General features: G+C 46.6%; 2 protein-coding genes across 2 annotated transcripts in view; both read left to right on the forward strand.

Annotated features, from left to right (window-relative positions):
- Nucleotides 1-3,323, forward strand: part of SLC14A2 (solute carrier family 14 member 2) — a 425,016-nt gene extending 421,693 nt beyond the window's left edge. The window contains exon 25 of the mRNA XM_078435288.2: nucleotides 2,266-3,323. Coding sequence (XP_078291414.2) covers nucleotides 2,266-2,466 — 201 coding nt within the window. The 3' untranslated portion in view covers nucleotides 2,467-3,323. The remainder of the gene's footprint in view (nucleotides 1-2,265) is intronic.
- An 8,411-nt stretch (nucleotides 3,324-11,734) lies between these two features.
- The window catches only part of LOC132665006 (urea transporter 1), a 53,996-nt gene continuing 44,827 nt past the window's right edge, over nucleotides 11,735-20,903 (forward strand). Inside the window, exons 1-2 of the mRNA XM_078435286.2 lie at nucleotides 11,735-12,057; nucleotides 12,410-12,541. The gene's annotated coding sequence lies outside the window, so the exon portion shown is untranslated. The remainder of the gene's footprint in view (nucleotides 12,058-12,409; nucleotides 12,542-20,903) is intronic.

A 20,903-nucleotide genomic window follows, 5' to 3' on the forward strand; every position in this document is an offset into this window, starting at 1 on the left:
AACTTCAGCCCATGTGCTCCTTCAGAACAGGGGCCCGGCTGTATTCTAGTCTTTATCCATAGTACCTATTACAACACCCAGCACATAATAGGTGCTCAAGAAATGATGACTGAATAAAACCCTAAGATAGCAAGCCTGCACCATGGGGAATCTAAGAGCTGGGGCTGAATGGTCAGCCATCAGAAGAATGGGCAGGTAACTAGAGCATAGGGTATGGTCTCTGCGGCTCCTTTGCTCTCCAGGCTTTCCCATCATTTGTACCCATCCTTCCACCTGACTGTCCAGCCAGTGAATATGTGTCACGTGCCTTCCCTGGGCAAGGTACTGGAAGGGATGCAAACAGGAGGCTTTTGTTTCTGATCACAGGCATTTAGAGGATGACTGGCCCTTTTCCTCTGTGGGCAGAGGAGTTAGAGGCAATACCATTCCATTTAGACTTTTTTTGAACTCGAGTTTACTTTCTGTGTGCCTACTATGTTTAGGACACTATGCTGAACACTCTCAGGGAGACAAAAAAGTGCAGGCTATTTACTCCCGTGGAAGGAATGTCCAATCTGCTTGAACAACAATATAAAAATGTCAAGTGACATTTATGAGCCCCTTCACACCCTCCACAGACAGAGCACTTGGGAGCTGCACTCCTCTGCTTCCTCACTGGCACTCATACACGCAACCCTGTCTTCCATGTGCCCCCCCCCCCACTTGACAATCATGACCGCTGTTTACTGAGTGCTGAGGGCTGTTTACTGAGTCCTATATATGCACTAGGCATTAACTGTCTGAGTGGACACTGTTATCCCTACTTTACTATTGAGGAAATAGGTTTCAGACGGATGAAATAACTTTAACAAGTTATTTGGTTGGAGCTGAGATGTGGGTCTGAGATGTGAACTCCAGACCTACTTTCTTTCCCACTGTGGGGCTCCAGAGGGTTCTTCCCAAAACACACTGTGTAGTGTGAGCAGGGCTTTGGAGAGACTTGTTGGGTGGAATTCATTACTCGTGGGTATTTTTACGGCCATGGTTCTGGCTGCTGTAGTCCTTCTCCAAGTCTCACCCAGCAGTGACATCTTTGAGCAGCACATTACTGGCATTGTTATCCCCGTGGTGTTTTCTGAGGTCTTTACTGCTTATAAGGAAATGAGGTTGGGTGTGGGGGAACATGATTTGGTCAGCCTTATAGTTGAGTCTGCAGACCCCTTATCACCAAGCTCTCCACTCAAGTGATCTCAAGGAAGAGTGAGAGGTGTATTAAAAAGCCGCAGGGCATGGGCCACCTGGGTGGCTCAGTCGGCTAAGTGTCCAACTTTGGCTCAGGTCATGATCTCACAGTTTGGTTCACGAGTTCGAGCCCCACATTGGGCTCTCTGCTATAGCACAGAGCCCACCTTGGATCATCCTCTGTCTCCCACTCTCTCTCTCTGCCCCTCACTGGTCTGTCTCTGCCCCTTGCCACTCTCTCTCTGCCCCTCACTGCTCGCTCTCTCTCTCTCTTTCTCTCAAAAATAAATAAACATTTTGTTTTGAAAAGCCTCAGGGCATCTTAAGGAAGAAAAAATAGGTCAACACCATGAGAAGGAGAGCTGGGAACGGGGGAGCCCTTGAGAATAGAGGCAGCTACCCTCCACCTCCAACCCCTAGGACTAGGACATTACATCTCTGCCTCTCTCCAGATGTCTGTTCTATCTCCCTGTGTCTGTGGTGGGTTTCTTCTGCTGCACACAGCCCCCTAGCGGCCACCCAGCACTGGTTGGCTCTCTAGTCCTTTCAGACTAAAAGCCCAGTCTCTCTTAGTTCAAATTCTCAAAAGAGGATTCAACTCCCAGGCCATCTGCCTGTGGAAGTCGCATTGCTGGAGTCCAATCAGCTGTGACCAAAGAAAGATCGTGAGCTACAAAATGGCTGCCAATGCTACTCCTTCAACAGGGGCTATGGGAGAGGCAGGCAATGGTCAGTTCCTAGAGTTGAAGGTATAACCTAGCCAGACAGCCCAAGGCAAAACATGACTTCTACATAAAGCCATATTGTAATAGGGTTCCAATGGCTGCATTTTGGAGAATGTGCATCCACCTGTTGCAATTCAGGCAGACAGCACTGACATGCTTTTATTTATATTGGTCAAGAAGTATTATTCCTCTCAATACCCACAAAGCATCCCGTCCTCTACCCAGGGCTGTAGGGGAGTGTTAAGGGCTGATGAAACAGGCCAAAGCATCTGATATAATCAAGGCTTCTCGTGTGTGTCTCCTTTCTTCCCCTGCCCAGTTTGGACTGCCACCATGCACCTGGCCCTTTTGCCTCTCAGCACTCACCTTCCTGCTCCTGACGACCAACAACCCTGCCATCTACAAGCTTCCACTCAGCAAAGTTACCTACCCAGAGGCCAATCGCATCTACTACCTATCCCAGGAGAAAAACAGAAGAGCATCAACCATAACAAAGTACCAGGCCTATGATGTCTCCTAGGCTGCCTTTTCCAAAACATGTCACTGTGTACTCAGCCTTCATCAGGTCATCCAGGTCCCCAGGCTGAAGGCCACGTAAACTCCCTTTCTGTCTGTTCTGTGATTCTTTCCCCAAGCAAGCCTACACCCTAGTTTTTCCCCACATAGGGAAATACATGTCTAGTCACCATTTAGGAACCTCTCTGTTCTAAGATGTACAACATTTATCAAAGATACCGTTAGTTTAGACTTCGTACTCACAACTCATACCATAAGAGCTCCCTTTGAAGGGAATTTGCCCTCTTCTGCAAAATAAGCCACATCCCTAAAGAGAACTCATCAAGAAGGGGACGGGGATTGGTGGCATGAGCCTCCAACTCAGTCATTTTATGGAGCCATGCACAGTTCCAGGAAACATGCATCAGCCTGGAAGGCGATAGGATGGTTTGGCCCTAGCTCTGCCCCTAGGGAGCCCCTGCCATCTGGAGTGAACGCATCCCTGCTCTCAGCCTTGAATTCTTACTGGTTTCATGACAGGGAAGGATTCAGTCCCTCCCACCTCGGAAGTGTTGATTCTTCTCTCTCTCCCGTAAACTGATGAAATCAGTGTGACCATCAAGTAATTACTTTGAGTCAAGTAATAGATGGAGCGCTTACCTGGAGAAGAGGCAGGAAATTTTTAATGTTCTGAGATTTGTTCTTGAGTCACGAGAAGATGTTCTCCAGATTTGGGGTTAGGAACTTAAATTCACTGGAAATGCCAATGTGCCTTCCTTTACATAACAGAAATATTTCTGGAAATGTCATAAGATGAAAACTGATCTTTTTCAACATTTAAATCATGTTTTAAACAAATGTTTTTTCTTTAGTAGTATTCATAAACATGCTGTCATTAAACGGTTAAGTTCACAAAATGGTATCGGGATTTTCTTAAAATGGGGCTCACTTACGCTGTTCACACATTGCCCATCTGAGGGGTTTTCCATGGTCAAGCATGTGTCTGACAAGGGATGGGATGGGTTACAAATCATCAAAAGAGGGTTTGATTTGCATACAAAGGGAATTATACAGAAATGACTGTGGTCTTCTATTTCTGTTTGAGTAGAAATACAGGCTGTTAGCAACACATCTCACTTTCTAGTGAATGGTGTTTTAGTCTTGCACCCCCAAATTACAAACCCAGCCCCTCTTGAATGTCAGTAACTCTTGTTATTTAATCTTTTTATGGCATTGAGCCCCTAACCCACAGGAGCCCTTTGTGAGAAGGCACGTGGCTCAGCATCCCCCACCCCTCCCCTGCAGGACAGGGATAAACCATCAGAGCACTTGGTAGGACACCCTTCCCCCATCTTACACATTCTAGTTTAGCATGATGGGGTGAGGATACAAGATGGGGGGAAGAAGGCAAGGGGGAGGGGACAGATCCTCTCTAAATGCAGCTTTAAGAAAGACTTACATTTGGCCAAAATCCATTATTTGGGAAAAGCCGGTGTCTGCATTTATCTTTTCTTTTCTCTGTCTTCCCTGAGATCCCAGCCATTTTCTGCCACCCCAAGAGCACTGGTCTGCCTATTTCTCTACCAGATCATATCTAGCCATTATGACTTCTCCAGGAAAATGGAACACTTCCCACTGGAAGCAAATCCCGCACATGGGAAAGGGGAATGAGTCACATTCCAGAGGCTACCTCTGAGTTTGGGATCACACCTTGCGGCCAAGAAGGTCTCAAGCTATATTTTAATGACCATGGAGTTGTGGCTCTCTGAAGATCAGGCATCCAGGAATTTCCCTAGATGGTTGTTTCTGCTCACAGCTCACTCAGCTACCCCAAAACCTCTACGTGATGACATCGAACCATTAAAATAGCACTTTTCGTGTATTTTCCACCAAAGTGTTATAATCTGGGTTTATTAGAACAGGAAACCCTCCATGTGCATACCATTCTGCTTAGTGACCACTAACAAATCCCCTCAGCTGTTCTAAGTATTTCAATATCCTCATCTATAAAGAAAATTGAGTTGGCCCAGGATACCAAGCAAGGTGGAAATGGATGGGATAAAAGAATTCAATGTATGAAAATACATGATGGCCACAGGATTTCAGCATCTCAATTAGGCATCAACAAAGAGAGGGAGTCAGGTCCCACCAGTTCCAACACAACCAGCCAGTTGTGCAAATGAGTGCATCAATCCCATCACACCAATGGCTTGAAGTCAGCTTCAAGGGGAGGGGAGTATTTCCCGCAGCAGACTATAAATCTGGACCTTTTTTCCCCAGACAGCTTACCAGCACACCACCACCAGGCCAGTTTGGTGGGAAGAAAGAGGACAGCGGTAGGGCTCCAGACCCGAGGCTCAGAGACTAAGCCAATGTATTCGATTCTGTGATGCCACATAGATGCCATTCCACACACAGGAGGCATCTGCAAGGATAACAATCATGTTCCCAGGCATTAACAAAAGCTCAGAAGATTTACCCACAGAGTCCGACACTGAAAACACACCAGGTGGAAGTATGCAACTAGGAACAAATCCAGGAAATGTTGCAAGGGACACAGGAAGTGCAAGGTGATCAAATACCTTGGTAGCGTTTGTTGTTCATTGGGACCGAAGGGGGGAAAATAGAACAAATGTAACTGTAACAACCAAAAGTGGAATATTAAATGATTGGCAAGGGGAGAGGTAGACAAAAGAGATAGGAGAGCCTGTTAGAGTACTTGGCTTGTACAGAAATTGATATGTTTAAAAATTCCACAAAGAATAAAATGAGTGATAAGAGCAACCACCATGAGAACAAAATTAGAATTAGAATTTTTGAACTAAAAGAAAATTCTCTTTCCAATGGAAAGCGGCAAAGAAAGAAAAAATTCCTCCCCCGCAAAAAGACAATAAGAACAACAACAACAAAAAAAAACCCAGAAAGTAGAAATTAGTCATAATATGACAGCAATTGAGCAAAATAAAAAAAAAATGTTAACTATTAAATTTACCACTGAAAGAGACCCTTCAGTCGCACTTTTGAGAAAAGACTTCACCATTTTCTTTTCTCAAGAAAAACATTTAAAACAGAAAGACATAAGGGCGCCTGGGTGTCTCAGTCGGTATTCTCTCTCTCCTTCTCTCTCTCTGCCCATCCCCTGCTCATGTGCGCGAGCACTCTCTCTCTCTCAAAATAAATAAATAAACTTAAAAAGTTAAAACAAAAGACATGAATGTTTAAATACAAAAAAAAATTCAAATAAATAAATAAACGTGGACCAAAAGAAAAGTTTAGGGCATCAACCATAATACCTTGAAAAAGTGAAATTGGAGGCAGAAAAAGTTAAAAAACAGAGAATGATCTACATCATGAGTCATCAGGAAAATGCAAATCAAAACCACAATGAGGTATCAGTTCACCTGCCAGAATGTCTAGTATCAAAAAGACAGGAAACAATAAGTGCTGGTAAGGAGGTGGGGAAAAGGGAACCCTCATGCCCTGTTGGTGGGAATGCAAACTGGTGCAGCCTCTGTGGAAGACAGTATGGAGGCTCCTCAAAAAAATGAAAAATAAAACTATCCTATGATCCAGCAATCCCACTTCTGGGTATCTACCCAAAGAATACAAAAAAAACTAACTCGAAAAGATATCTGCACCCCTATGTTCATTTCACCATTATTTACAAAGCTGAGACATAGCAACAACCTAAGTGTCCATCGATAAATGAATGAATAAAGAAAATATGGAATGGATATACAGTGAAATATTATTCAGCTATAAAAAACAATGAGATCGGGGTGCCTGGGTGGCTCAGTCAGTTAAGCATCTGATTCTTGATGTCGGCTCAGGTTATGATCTCACGGTTGGTAAGATCAAGCCCCATGCTGAGCTCTGCTCTGACAGTGCAGAGCCTGCTTGGGATTCTCTCTCTCTCCCTCTCCCTCTCCGCCCCTCCCCTGCTTGTGCGCATATGTGAGCTTGCTTTCTCTCTCTCTCTCAAAATAAATAAACATTAAAAAAAAAAAAGAATGATGTCTTGTCATTTGTGACAACATGGATGGATGCTGAGGGTGTTATGCTAAGTGAAATAAGTCAGATAGAGAAAGACAAATACCATATGATCTCATTTATATGTGGAATCCAAAACTAAATAATTTTTTTTTAAAAAGTAAGTTCAGGGGCACCTGGGTGGCTCAGTCAGTTAAGCGTCCAACTTTGGCTCAGGTCATGATCTCATGGTCCATGAGTTCGAGCCCCACTGTCTGTGCTGACAGCTCAGATCTTGAAGCCTGTTTCAGATTCTGTGTCTTCCTCTCTCTCTGCCCCTCTCCTGCTCATGCTCTGTCTCTCTTTCTCAAAAATAAACATTAAAATAAAAAGCAAGCTCATAGAGACAGAACAAATTGGTGATGGCCAGAGGTGAAAGGTGGGAAGTGGGAGAAATGAGTAAATTGTGTTTTTTTTTTGTTTAGTTTAAATAAAATTAAAAAAAAAAAACAAAGAATGATGTAAAAAGGAGTAGGAGAAGAGTGAAGAGTACATAATTATCATACACAAATTATCATAAAACACATATGTGCATAAACGATCAACCTTAAATACATCAAGCAGCAATTGACTGCACTTCAGGGAGAAATAAATAAATCAATAATTGTAGCTTTTACCAAAACCTCAGAAACTGATATATCAAAAGAACAAAAGGTGAACAGAGTTTATAGACATATAACAAGAGGATCGATAAGTGTGAGCTATTATTTACATGTAGGATTATCAACCCTCCCAGTCAACACCCCCCCTCCAAAAATCCAAACAGAGAACACACACTTTTCCTTAAGCACCCATAGAACATCTGCAACACAGACCATGTATTTATTACACCATAAAACAAGCATGGGATCCTCATAAAGCACTGGTAGGAGGTGGCTGGTGCAGCACTTGGAGAGCAGGTCCTCAGTATTTAGTAGCATTAGATGAATGGATAAAGAAGAAGTGGTATACACACACATACACACACACACACACACACACACACACACACACACAATGGAATACTACTCGGCAATGAAAAAGAATGAAATCTTGCCATTTGCAACAACGTAGATGCAACTGGAGGGTATTACACTAAGTAAAATAAGTCAGTCAGAGAAAGACAGATATCATATGATTTCACTTGTATGTGGAATTTGAGAAACTTCACAGAAGACCATGGGGGAAGGGAAGGGGCAAAAAGCATTACAGAGAGGGAGACAAACCATAAGAGACACTTAAATACAGAGAACAAACTGAGAGTTGTTGGGGGGGGAGGAGGGAAAATGGGTGATGGGCACTGAGGAGGGCACTTGTTGGGATGAGCACTGGATGTTGTGTTTAAGCGATGAATCACTGGAATCTACTTCCTAAGCCAAAAGCACAGTGTTTGCACTGTGTGTTAGCCAACTTGACAATACATTATACTTAATTTAAAAAAAGTCTATCCACCCTCTGTGACCTAGAAACTCCCCTCCAGAGTGTGTTCTCAGGGAAAAGTTCTCAGGGAAAGTACCCCCGCTCCCACATGGGTCACGAGGCAGGCTCTTCATCACGGCATTGACTGGGGTGGGAGAGCTGGAGAAGGCAGAGGCTAAGCAGAGTGGGGCGTGTGTTCAGTCCCCACAGCAGGTAGATGCCCAGGACCACAGACAGAGCAATGTCGACAGATCTTAAAAACCCGGTGCTGGGCTAAAACTAAATATGTGACATTTCAGGGCACCTGGGTGGCTCAGTCGGTTGAGTGCCGACTCTTGATTTTGGCTCAGATCATGAGCTGGGTGTTGTGGGAATGAGCCCTACATCAGGCTCCACACTGAGCATGGAGCTCCCTTGAGATTCTCTCTCTCCCCCTCTCTGCCTCTCCTCCACTCTCCCCCATCACTCACATACTCTCTCTCTCTCTAAAATAAAATAAATAAAAAAACCAAATATGGCATTTGTTATCAATATCATTTGCATAAATAAAAATGCATGTGCACCAAACAACAATAGACCGTTTGTAAGCACTCACACAAGCAAAAAAGAGAAATGATAGTGGAGTATACAAATGAAAAAAACATATACACTTTCATACACTCAAGAAGAATGAAGACAGGCACCTCTCCTGGGCCGATGAAGATAACATGCAGGAACTAAGCCACATGGGTAACTCAGCTCTGCTAGAAAAAATCTGAACTGGGGCTTAGCATGTGCTCTGCTCAGCCTGTCAGAACCTCTGACAGTTTCCCAGTGACCCCAGAATTGGGGCAGGGTCGGTCTGCAAAGCCCCAAGGTGCTCCATTCTGTCTGCACCAACACTTGAAAGCGTTTATACATATTTTATAACTTAAAATATGTATTTTTAACATATTAAATATAATTTTTATATATTAAAATAATTCTGTGTTTTGCCTCCAAATTACAGGAACATTGTAATCCCGAGCATAACAACAGTAATGAACACGTTATGCATTTCTGCTTTGCAATGTTTTAGAATCTCAGATAAAATGTGGAAAGAAAGGGAAATTTTGTTGTTACAGAGATTGCAAAAAGGTGGGACAGAAAAGACATTCCTGAGAATGAAAGCGGTGGTGTGGAGACTATCAGCTGGGCTCACAAAGAGTGGGGACCCCCGAGATGATAAACTCACAAAACCTCCCACAGTCATCAAACCTAATTGGCGAGTCAACCAGGAGGTTAGGTGTGGAAAGTTCCCAGCTCTGAAGTCAAATGGACCTGGTTTTGAATCCAGCCCTTCTCTGTTCCTTACTGGCTGGGGCTAATCTACACAATGAGAATGGTTCCTAAGAGCAGTGTTGATGTAGAGGCTAAATAAGAACTCCTGGAATGTAACTAGTCCACGCCAGAATCCATCAGTGTGGGATGCAGATAGAGGAGCTCACACTCTTACCTTCCATTCTTATCCCGATTCCTCGAGTCCCAGTGACCAGAAATGCCCAGGAAAGTCTGGACATCTTCTCGTTGGTTTTCTTTAAAATGTGGTGTTCAGGCCAGAGGGGCCAGATCAGAACCTTTTCTTAGCTTCAAGGTGCTGAGGAAAGGACTGGCTGGACACTGGACAGAGCTCAGGTGTGACCCAAGTGGGGTACCTTAAGGCTGTTCCCTCATTTCACCATTTGGACTGTCCTCCTTCCTTCCTCTCCTACCTTACTTGTTTTAGGAAAACTTTCTCAAAATGAACTCCCCGAGACGCCCTGTTTCCTTAATCCCTCAAGGTCACTACCGTGGAGGGTACTGCACAGTTGTTCTTTGTTTCAATTATGTGGGTCTTTTCTCCAAATAGACTGTAAGTCCTATGAGGATAGTGGTTCTAATGTAAACACCCACACATATAACACACACACACACACACACACACACACATTCATATGCACACATACATGCACACGTGTTCACATATAGATACATAATACCACACACTACCACAGGAGTACGTACATACACATGTGCATGAGCAAAGAGATACAACTGCCTACGTATACACATGCATTTATGCATTCAGACATATATCCCACATACTAATATGCTCACATATGTAAGTACATCTATATATACACACATGCAATTGTTTTTGGGTTTCGTGTCTTTCCTTCAGAGAACTAGCCACTGATAGGCACATATTGGCCCTGGGAAATGATTGATTAATAGAAACACCTCCTCTCCCCGCTCTGTCTCCCTCTACAGAGCCCACTCACTCATTCCGGCTGGATCTTGTGATCTGTTTCACACATAGAACCACATACACATAATGGACACACAGAATCTCAGGCGGGCCAGCTGCCTGAATCTTGCCTCTGAAACTCCTTCCCAACATATACTCCCTGCATAGTCCTCGGAGAAGGAACTCTGCAGAATAGTACACACCATCTGACCAGAAGTATATCATCATTTGATGGGTAATAACTTCAAGCCTCTACAAATGTTTTTTCTACCATCCTTTCCTTATAGAGTCTCCATGGTTTAGACCCAAATCATGTAATGGTCTTGGGTGAGGCAGGTAGATGGCAGACCAGTAGCTCTCAAACTTGAACACACATCAGGTTCACCTACAGTACTTGTTAAACAGTGCTGGGTCCAACTCCCAGAGTGTCTGATACAATAGGTCTGGGGCCAGACCTGAGAATGTGCATTTCTAACAAGCTCCCATGTGATGCTGTTGTTGATCCAGGGACCACACTTTGAAAACCACTGGTGTAGACTCAGAGATAGGATGCTGCCTCTGGCCATCCCTTTCCCTTGCTTTGCAGGTTATAATGCCCTGGTTTGCAAACTCTTGTGCATAGAAGAATCATCTACAGTAGTCATTAAAACACAGATCCCTGGCCCTCAACCCTGAAGATTTTGATTTAGTGGATTTGGGTGGTAGCAAAAATCTGAACTTCTAGCAACTCTCAGATCATACAGATGCTGCTGGGTCAAGGTCCAGATTTTGAGATCCTTGCGTAAGGGTGCTTAGCCCCGACTGGATGAGAATCGCCTGATTCTGAGGCCCAGGTCCCACCCCAGACCACTTAAGTCAGCAGGGGCCTGGGAACAGGTATTTTTTAAAGCTCCTGGTGCAATTCCACTGTGCATCCAGGGTTGAAAAAACAACTACAGTGTCTGTGTCCAACCTGTCTCCAATCAGAATCATTTCTAGAGGCTGTTAAGCCCTCACCATCCTCAGTTCCCAGAGGGTTTTGGTAAGAAGCAGTAGGTCCAGCAAGGGTGCAGCGAGAAGCCCTGGGTGCCTGGAGGTAGGAGGGGTATGTGCGAGAGGCACAGAGAATCCTCAGAAGTGATGTGTGCCTCTTCCTCAGTGTTGTTGGGGCCCAGCCCTGCACCCCAAAAAGAGACTAGATTTTTAAGAAAATGAAACCACTAAACAGGAAACATCTGGCCCAGGAGGCTGAGCAGACAAGCAAGGTTTTGCATTGGCCCCGGAAACCTGCAAAGCACACAGCCTAGGCCCTAGAAAGGAAGCAGCGGGGTCAGCAGCACCTCTGCTCACAATGCTGCTCTAGGCAGGGGGGTCTCCCTGGTGCTGCCACAGGGGCAGCTGCTGGTCAGGGCGGAGAGGCGTGCTAAGTGTGCTGTGTGAGCGTGCAGGTGTGCTGTGTGACCAGGTATGGGCATGGGGTCCAGGGCTGCCCGCCCCCCCCCCCCACCCAGGGCGGGGATAGAAAGTGGGAGGGGTTGGAAGGTAGGGCTGGCAGCAGCTGCTGCCGCAGGTGGACAAACAGGTGAGGAGGTGGCAGGATAGAAAAGGCGCTCCCTGGAGACCTGCATGCAGAAAGCCGAAGCCAGGGAGACATTTGAAGCAAGAGATAAAGAAGATGGAGAAAAAGCAGAACACAAAGAAATATGGGAGAGCAGGTGCTGGGCGGCCAGGTGGTCCCACAACAGGAAGCAGGCAAACAACAGGCACGTTTGGGTGGAGGTCTGAGGCTCCTCCCCTCGGGAGGTGGGGCCAGAATGGGACAGAGACAGAGGTAGTTCCCACTCCTTTCCCCAGCACTTGCTTCTCCAGGAGTCAGTCTGAGTCAGGAGGATCCACCGCTGGAGAGCAAGTGTCACCTGTAGTGTGGCCTGAGCAGCTGCGGCGACGAGGGTCATGTGGGTGGAGGTGAGCAAACTGGGCAGCAGAGAATTTAAAAATCCTGGTGGCCAGACCGGCTCCAACAGGATGTTGGGGTGGGGGGACAGGCAGGAGTAGTTTTCAAAGCTCCCCGAAGGGTGCAGCCAAGGACAGACGCCCCTGCAGTGGAGGTAGAGAGGGACGCTCGGGGCCACCAGTGCTGGGCGGCAAGCCAGCGCCCTTGAGGATAGTAAGTACAGGGAAGCTGCAGCGGGAAGATTCTCTGAAGACTTATTAGATGGGAGGAACCCCAGGCAGCATTGTTTTGTCAAAGGAAGGTGTCCCCATCCCCAGGGTCAGAGTTGGCAATTCTTACCCTCTGGAGCTGGACACATTTCAGCTGTGCTCCTGGCCCCACAAAGGATTACATTCGGCCCGTCTGATTGCTGAACGGAGAGAGACATTGACCCGCAGCTAGTTTCCGGCAGCCCGGGTGCAGAGCTCCACAGAGAACACAGGAACCAAGACTGAGGTGAGGACCTGGTGGGGAAGGAAGGGGAACCCCGGGGCCGGGGCAGAAGGACCCAGTGCAATTCCTGGGCTGCCGTCTTCCCATTCTCCTGGGTCCCCACCTTGGCTCCTTGGCCTTGGCTCCAGGACCTCAACAGGAACAGACTGAGCCCCTTGTGGAGAGGGGTGGGGACGCATCCATCCTTGGGCCTCAGCCTCTCCCCTGGGTGCAGGCAGAGAGTGGCAGATACAGTTGCCCTGGAGCAAACCTAACTATACACAGCACACACACACACCCCCCCCCCCGCCCCCCGCACTATCTCCTATCCTCTGGTCCTGCCTCCTTCCCTCGCCTCCACAGACCACCGGGTCCCCTGACAGGCAGGTTATTTGCAAGTTAAAGTGATGTACTGTCTGTCCTGTTTCCAGCCCCCTGGACCAGGGCTAGCCTTCTGGGAGCCATGCAGTTACATGGGCCTCACATCTGGTTTAACGCTATTCTATCGCTATCTCAAAAATCTTAATACTTTTTGCACTGGACCCTGTGGATTATGTAGCTGGCTCTGCACTGGGCTCTTGCTGGAGACTGGCGCTCTCTCTCCCATGGCAACAGCATCAAAGCTCCTCCTCTGCTTTTCTAATTCCTCCCTCCCCTGTGACAGCAGAAGACAGCAACATGAGCTCCATATACACAAAGGGACCTCACAAAGAGAAGGCACGTACCCAAGGGAAGAGGGAAACCCAGAGAGAGGTGGCATCTGCCATTCTGAAACCCCAGCATACCCAGGCTCCACGGTGCAGGGTCTGGAACAAGCCAGGAAGACACCCAGTGACGTGATCTGGCATAAATTTCTTAGTAGCCTCCATACTCTTTAAGCAAGCTATAATTTTAATATCAAATGTGAGATTGACCATGGGACTTAACACCTAATTTTATGGAGTCTGCTATTGCTAGTTTCATCGGGATGAGTTCATACTCATACTTCCTCAACGAGGCGGCAAATTCTGAGGCCAGGGACCTCATCTCATAATTATGTGGACACAACATAGTCTTGGGTTCAAGTACATGGCTGGGTGCAGGGTTTCCTTGCAGCTTGATTCGCTTGTTTGGGCTCATAGGACTGTTATCTGAAGGAAGGAAGGCGCTGGGAGGGCTTCCGTGGGGAGAGGGAAACAGTGTCTGAGTGTTAAGGGTGAGGGCTGGGTGTCTGCAGAGCCGATTCCAGTCCCAGCCCTGCTGCTGGCCATGTCCTCTGCGTGACTCTGCATCGAGCCATCTCTCTGCCAGCCTCCATCCCCTCACCTACGAAATGGGAGTAATAGTGGAAGCTGCCTTCTAGGTTTGTCACGAGGTCCAAAGGAACTACACCGTGACCCCTCCTGCACTTGAATGTGCACCCAGATCTCCTGAGGGTCTTAGGTAAATGCCAGCTGTGTGTCAGTAAGTCGCAGGTGGGTCTGAGCTGCTGAAATTTGTAAGTGCCCGAGTGATGCTGATGCTTCTGATCTCCCAGCCAAATTTTATGGTGACATTGTGTGGTCCCCAGATAAGCAGCACTGCATCACTGGGGAAACTTGGTAGAAATGCAGATTCTCAGGTGCCACTGGACCTACTGACTCAGAGACTCTGAGGGTGGGCATGGCCAAACCATATGAACAAGCCTTCCAGATGCTTCTGCTGCAGGTGGGTTTGAGAACTCTTCAGCTCAGCACGGTACCTACTTTTCAATCACACGAGTACCAACATAAGTACCTGTTAGGTACGTAAAAGTGTGCTCAGTGATGTGGTAGGAGCAAAGACCCTGGAACCCTCCTGGTCTCTACCTGCTTAGAATTTAGCTCACTGGGCACCAGATGTTGTGTATGTAAGAATGGGGGGAGGAGGTAGGTTGGGGGGTATGCTTATGGGAAATGCAGATTTAAGGTTTGTCTACCATAAGAGATTTTTTTTCACCCCCAAGAGATTTTGATTCAGTAAGTCTAGATTTTTAAAATAGAACCCCAGCGTTTTCTGACCCTTATTCTGTAATCCACTGACAATCCACCTTCATTTAGAAGGTGACACCAGAAAACTCATTGGAAGTTAACCAGCTGCCAAGCTGTGTGATGCAGACCCTTGTGTGCTTGAAACATCTTTTGGAAGGGGAAGAGGTTGCTACAACCTGGCGAACAAGCAGAATCCCTTGGATGCGATACAATGTCAGCCAGTAGAACTGGGTGGGATGGACGCAGCCTTAAGCCCTGCACTTTACGTAACAACTCAGCTACATCTTGTAAGTCCTGTTCGGTTGAACATCTCATTCCCATTTTACAGGTCAAATGCCCAGAGATATAATACATTAAGTGGCATCTTCACAGATACCCAGTTGGTAAATCTCACAGCTGCAATTCACACCCAAGCCCCCATGACTGCCTTTGAAGGCTCTAGAGCAGGAGCGGGACTTGAAGACAGAGATCATTTGGAGATGTTAGTTTGTTAAGGGTGGGCAAGACAGACAAGGGACCAATGACAGCAATCAGCCTGGCTATGGTCTTCTGGCCAAGGAAAGTAAACAAAGGAGACTCAGCTTTTGACCATCATAAAGTGCACGGAGACCTCTCGGGGTAGAGGACAGTTATTGACAATGGAAAGAAGCCACAGTAGTGTAAACAGACATGGAATCCAAAAACCTCAAGCCCATGTCCCTTTTCTTCCTAATCGTGGCCCTGAGCAAGATATTTCCTGTCTTGAACCTGTTTTCTCACCAGTAAAATGGAGATTATAATCCCTGGCTTGCCTGCCTCAGAGGTTACTGTAAACACATGTTTACACGTTTTGGAAACTGTAAGGTGAAATACTGTTAATAGTGTCAGCTAAGCTGCCTTAAATGGTACTGGGCATATTAATAGACTTAGTCCAAGGAGAACTTTTCGCCTGTCTTTTCTCCAAGAATATATTTTCAAAAACTGTAAGTCCTTACCACCGTTTCAGCTTGGGCAGCTAATAGTTCTTCTTTTAGTGGGAAGGTGCAATTTAAAAATAAAGATTTCTTTTCATACCCAATTCTTGTGATTTTCCCATGGCTTCTATGGTGGAAGGAATTTATAAGAATTTTTCTATAACACTTTTGTTGAGATGAAATTCACATTTTATCAGACAATTCATCCACTTAAGCATGCAGTTCCATGGAATTGCGCAAACATCACCACCATCAATTTTAGAACATCGTCATTGACCCCAAAGAAACCCTGTACCAATTAGCAATCACTCTCCATTTCTCCCCAAGCCCTCCAGCCCTAGATAAACTTTAATCTACTTTTAAGATTAATATTAATATTAAACAGTAAGGTTTTTTGAAAATCGAGGTGGTCCAAGAACCACCTGCATAGAATCACCTGAATGGAGTTTAAAAATGCAGATCACTGTGGCCCCTTCAGACCTAGTAATCAGAACTCTGCAGCTGGAGCCCAGATGCTGCCTTCCCAGCTCTTGTGATTCTTGTTCACACCAAGGCTTGAGAACCACTGCTCATCCTTGGATTAAAGGAGAGAGACAAGCTGTCTGGGGAGAGATGGGGGGCAGAGGTTGACAGGCACCTAGGACTAAGATGGCTCTTCCTGTCTCGTCTTCTTTTCTCTTCCCCAGCTTCGCTGCCCACCTCTGTGCCCTTTCTCACGCTGACTCATCCCATGTGTGGGTATGATCACTGAACTTCAACACACGAAGTACTCCTTGCCCTGTGATACCTCCAGATTCTCACCAGAGGGCACCAGAGCATCTCCAAAGCCAAGCCGCCCTCCCCTTCCAAGGCAGGCTCTCCACTCAGGATGGTCTCCCAATCTCAGGCCGTCCCTCACCTTACCGGTTCTCCAAAGGATGTCAGGCCACAGGAGGGTGCACGACTGCTAAAAAGCAAAAAGCACTTATTACTTGAGAGTCCTGGAGAGTTTGTCTAATGCCTCTGAGCCCAAGTTTCTCCTCCTAACAAGGAAAAATACGAACTTGGCTATTGCTGTGCTTTCAACAGTGAAAGGAGATAACGGCGGTAACGCTCCTCCATCAGCTCCTGGCTACTACTGTTCTACCACAGGCAGTGATTTGCACTGCTAGGAAACCAGAAGCTTGAGTGGCCAAAACGTGTATTTCTTAACTTTATTATGCTTTAGGAGCATGAACTTAATAGAGCTAAATAAGGAATATTCAGTTCTGAAATTTTGGATCATCTCTGCAATGAGGTAGGTGTGCGTGGCCTGCCCTCTCCCCAGCCCGCGTGAATGCTAGAACTTGATGTTCAGTGGATACACCCCACTTCAGAGACCCTCATGAGCTAGGACTTCTCGAAAGGATGGGTTCAGGAACTTGACCTTAGACTTAGGTACACTGTGATTGTGTTTTAGAGAAATTGTTATTTGCTAAAACCCGTTAAGTTTTTGTAGGTGTGTAAGTGACAGAAAAATGAATTTTATAAAATGCTTATAAAAGTACTTATTTTATTATTATTTATAATTAATTTCATAATGAACAAATCTAAGTTTCGTTTTGACTAAACCGGTGGGCAGTGAAGCTGGGGAAAAGAAAGGAGGAAAAGAGAAGAGCCATCTTGGTCCCAGGTACCTGTCAGCCTCTGCCCCCCAGCTCTCCAGACAGTTCTGAGAAAGTGCTTCACAGGCCTTAGAGGATGTCCTTACATCTTTAGCCTCATTTCTCACCAGCCACACACACGTACACACACACACACATACACACGCATACACACATACACACATACTCACTAAGCTCTTCCGCATTAGGATACTTCCTGAGCCTCAGACACAATGCACCTTATTTTACTCTGTCTTTGTTCATACTACTCTCATCATCGTTTTCTTCCCTTTTCCAACCAGAAATATTCCTATTCAGTCTTCCATACCCAGTCCAAGTGTCACTGGCATCTTTTGAGAAGAGTTCTTTGATTCTTAAGGCAAAGTTAAGTTTCCTTCCTCAATATTTCCATGGTACCTCAACTCCGACATTTTTTATCTGCTTTGTAACAAACAGGCTAATGGGATCTCTTTGCCCACCAGAGGTGGCCTTAAAATTGACCCCTCCACGGATCTTAGGCTCTGACTCAATGCCCTCATGCCAAGCCAGCAGTCACTCCATTTCAGTCTGGGATGCCTGCTATGAGGTCAAGTGGCAGAGCTCAGAAAGCCTTCAACAAATATTTTTTTTATGTTTTATTTATTTTTGAGAGAGAGCATGAGAGGGGGAGGGGCAGAGAGAGAGGGAGACAGAGAATCCCAAGCAGGCTAAGTGGTGTCAGCACAGAGCCCAATGTGGGGCTCAAACCCATGAACTGTGAGATCATGACCTGAGTCAAAGTCAGATGCTCAACCGACTGAGCCACCCAGGTGCCCCTACAACAAATCTATTTTTAACATATATCCAGAAAAGTGAGACAATCATAAGTGAATACTTTGTAAACGAATTTCTGATAAGTGAACATACTCATGTGATCAAGAAACAGAATGTCAGCAGCCTCCAGAAGCCCCTCAACAATTGTATTTAAAAGTGCATTTCTATTTAAACTCATAATTTCAAAAATGACCCATCAAATTTCAAATATGCAAGCAGATACTTGCTTTTCCAAGATATTTTAGAAGGTACAGAAGCCAGAGGCCCCCGAGGAAGCCACTCTGAGGATCTGGAGGCACTGTGTCCCTTTGCAGCGCAACACCCAGGCCCTCAGCTAACCTGCACCCCACAGTGGGCACTCCTGAGCTTTAGAGCTGACCCAGGATCAGGGGCAGCAGGTACATCATCTAATTGAGTGAAACCACTAATGACGTTTGAAGAACAAGCTCACGTTGGCTATAAGGACATTCCAGGATAAGTTAATGGAAGTGAGGTCGTGAGCAGCTGCTGTTGATCACCTACCAACTCTGTGCCCATCTCTGCCAGGGACTTCCCATATACCACCCCCCAGGGAGACCATTGAGAGTGTCATCCTATCTGAAAGAAGAGGGAGCTGAGGAGAGCTAACAGGACTTGTCCCAAATCTTCAATCTATCATGCTCAGAAGCCCCAGAACCAGGATTTTGATCCATCTGACTCCTGAGAACATCTTTCTAGAAGTAATAGCATAGGGAAAGGCACTGAGGTGGGAATGAGGACCACTTGTCCTGGGCACTTCCACCCTGGGGGAACGGACACACCCATGTGACATCCCACTGAGGAGCAATGAGAGTTAAGGATGGAGGTGGGGGGCGGAGGAGCACCCCACGTCACAGAGCCGGTGGGCAGAGGGGTGGAGAAGCACCCCATTTCAGAGGGGCATCCTGAAAATAGGTAGAGGAGCCTTAGTGAAGGGACTTCAGCTTGCCCCAACCAGCTACTTTGCCCCTCCTGCCCTTCCGTGTATGGTTAAGAGTCTGTGGTGGGGACCTTGGTTTGTGTGTGTGTGTGTGTGTGTGTGTGTAATGTCTTAATATACATTTTTCTTCTGCATTTCTGCAGCTGTCTTGATGTTTCCTGTTGGCGTGTTTGGTAGTCCCCACTGCCCTGGTATTTTCCATTAGAGGAAGTGTACTGGCTCTGTTATCGACATATTGCCTTGGCCCCCAGCATCACACAGGGGTTAGAATGGTACCCTGATCTTCTGACCTAACGTGCTTACAGGAAAAGCACAGGCCCAGCAGCCCACAAGTGGGACAACGAGCCTGGGTGGCTGTTCTGTGTGTGCCCATATTCCAGCACATTCCTCTTCTCTCGAGAGGCCCCTGTGTTCCAGGGAGGAGTGCCGGGCAGCACGTCGCCTACTACCCCCTCAGGCTGACCTTCAAGGGTCTTCTGTGGGGCTTGTCCACCTGCCCAGGCGGCTTGATGCCCTGTGTTAACGGCAGCCACAGTGTCAAAGGTACCACGTGCCTTGGAGGTGGATGGCGTGGCTGGCTCCTGGCTCTACCGCCCACCAGCCCCGAACAGTTTGCCTCACCACCCCTCTGTTTCCTCGCCTTTTAATAAAAGGCGATGGCACCTGCAGGGATGAAGAAGCATCCGCCCTCCACCCCAGAAAAGTAGAAGTCCCAAAGGACAGAGCCAAGCAGCGGGTCCCAGCACAGTGAAGTGCTGAGTGGCTTCTTTTTTTTTTTTTTTTTTTTTTTTAACGTTTATTTATTTTTGAGACAGAGAGAGACAGAGCATGAACGGGGGAGGGGCAGAGAGAGAGGGAGACACAGAATCGGAAGCAGGCTCCAGGCTCTGAGCCATCAGCCCAGAGCCTGACGCGGGGCTCGAACTCACGGACCGCGAGATCGTGACCTGAGCTGAAGTCGGACGCTTAACCAACTGAGCCACCCAGGCACCCCTGTGCTGAGTGACTTCTGATGAACGGCTCTGCTCACTCCTCACCCTCCCTGCGCCTTCTCACGGGGCCTGATGCTGGTTCCAACAGCCCCCAATAGCTACTAGGCTCTCATCTTCCCCATCACCTCTGGGTAAACAAGCCCCAAGTTCAGTGTCTCCAGACCTGCACTCTTGCCCAGACCAGTCTTCCATCTCCAACTGCATCCTGGGCATTTCCACTGACCTGTCTAGACATCTCAAGCTCCCTGCCACAAAATGAACCTTACCTGCCTTTGCTCTACCTCAGATTGTCATTTCAAAATTGTTATTAAAGAGCAATAGACTTATTGGGGCATTTGGGTGGCTCAGTCAGTTAAGCGTCTGACTCTCGACTTTGGCTCAGGTAATGATCTCACAGTTTGTGGGATTGAGCCCTGCATCAGGCTCTGTGCTGAAAACATAAGACCTGCTTGGAATTCTCTCTCTCTCAATCTCTCAAAATAAATAATAAACATTAAAAAAAAAAACAAGAGTAATAGACTTCCCTTGAAGTGCACATATCGTTAGTATACAGCTTGGTGGATTTTCACAAACTAACACACCCCGGTAACCAGCATGCTGATCGAGACACAGAACGTCATCTGCCCCCAGAAGACCTTCCTGTTCCCCTTCCAGTGGTGGCTGACATACAGATTTCTCTTACTCAGGTTAGCCTGTTTCAAACCTTGCGTAAATGGAATTATACAATCTATTATTATTCTTTTGTGTTTTGCTTCTTTTGCTCAATGCTGTGAGATGAATCCCTACCATGGCCCAGGGTTGTCAGGCACTCATTCTCTTGAGGCACAAATAGATCATTATTTATCCTCTCTACCACTGATGAACCATCGGGCTAGTTCCTATCTGGGGCTGTTACGAGCCGTACTGTACCGAACTTTGTGGTGCGTGTCTTTTGGTGTGATGGATGCACGTCTTTCGTCTGTGCATGTTGCTGGGAAGGAATTGCTGGGCAGTGCAGATGCCTGCTCTAGCAGAGACCGCCAGGCAGTTCCCTAAAGCAGTTATAGGTACATTTCTTCCA

This window comes from Panthera onca, chromosome D3 (genome assembly GCF_046562875.1).
Source record: "Panthera onca isolate mPanOnc1 chromosome D3, mPanOnc1 haplotype 2, whole genome shotgun sequence".
Classification (NCBI taxonomy): Eukaryota; Metazoa; Chordata; class Mammalia; order Carnivora; family Felidae; genus Panthera; species Panthera onca.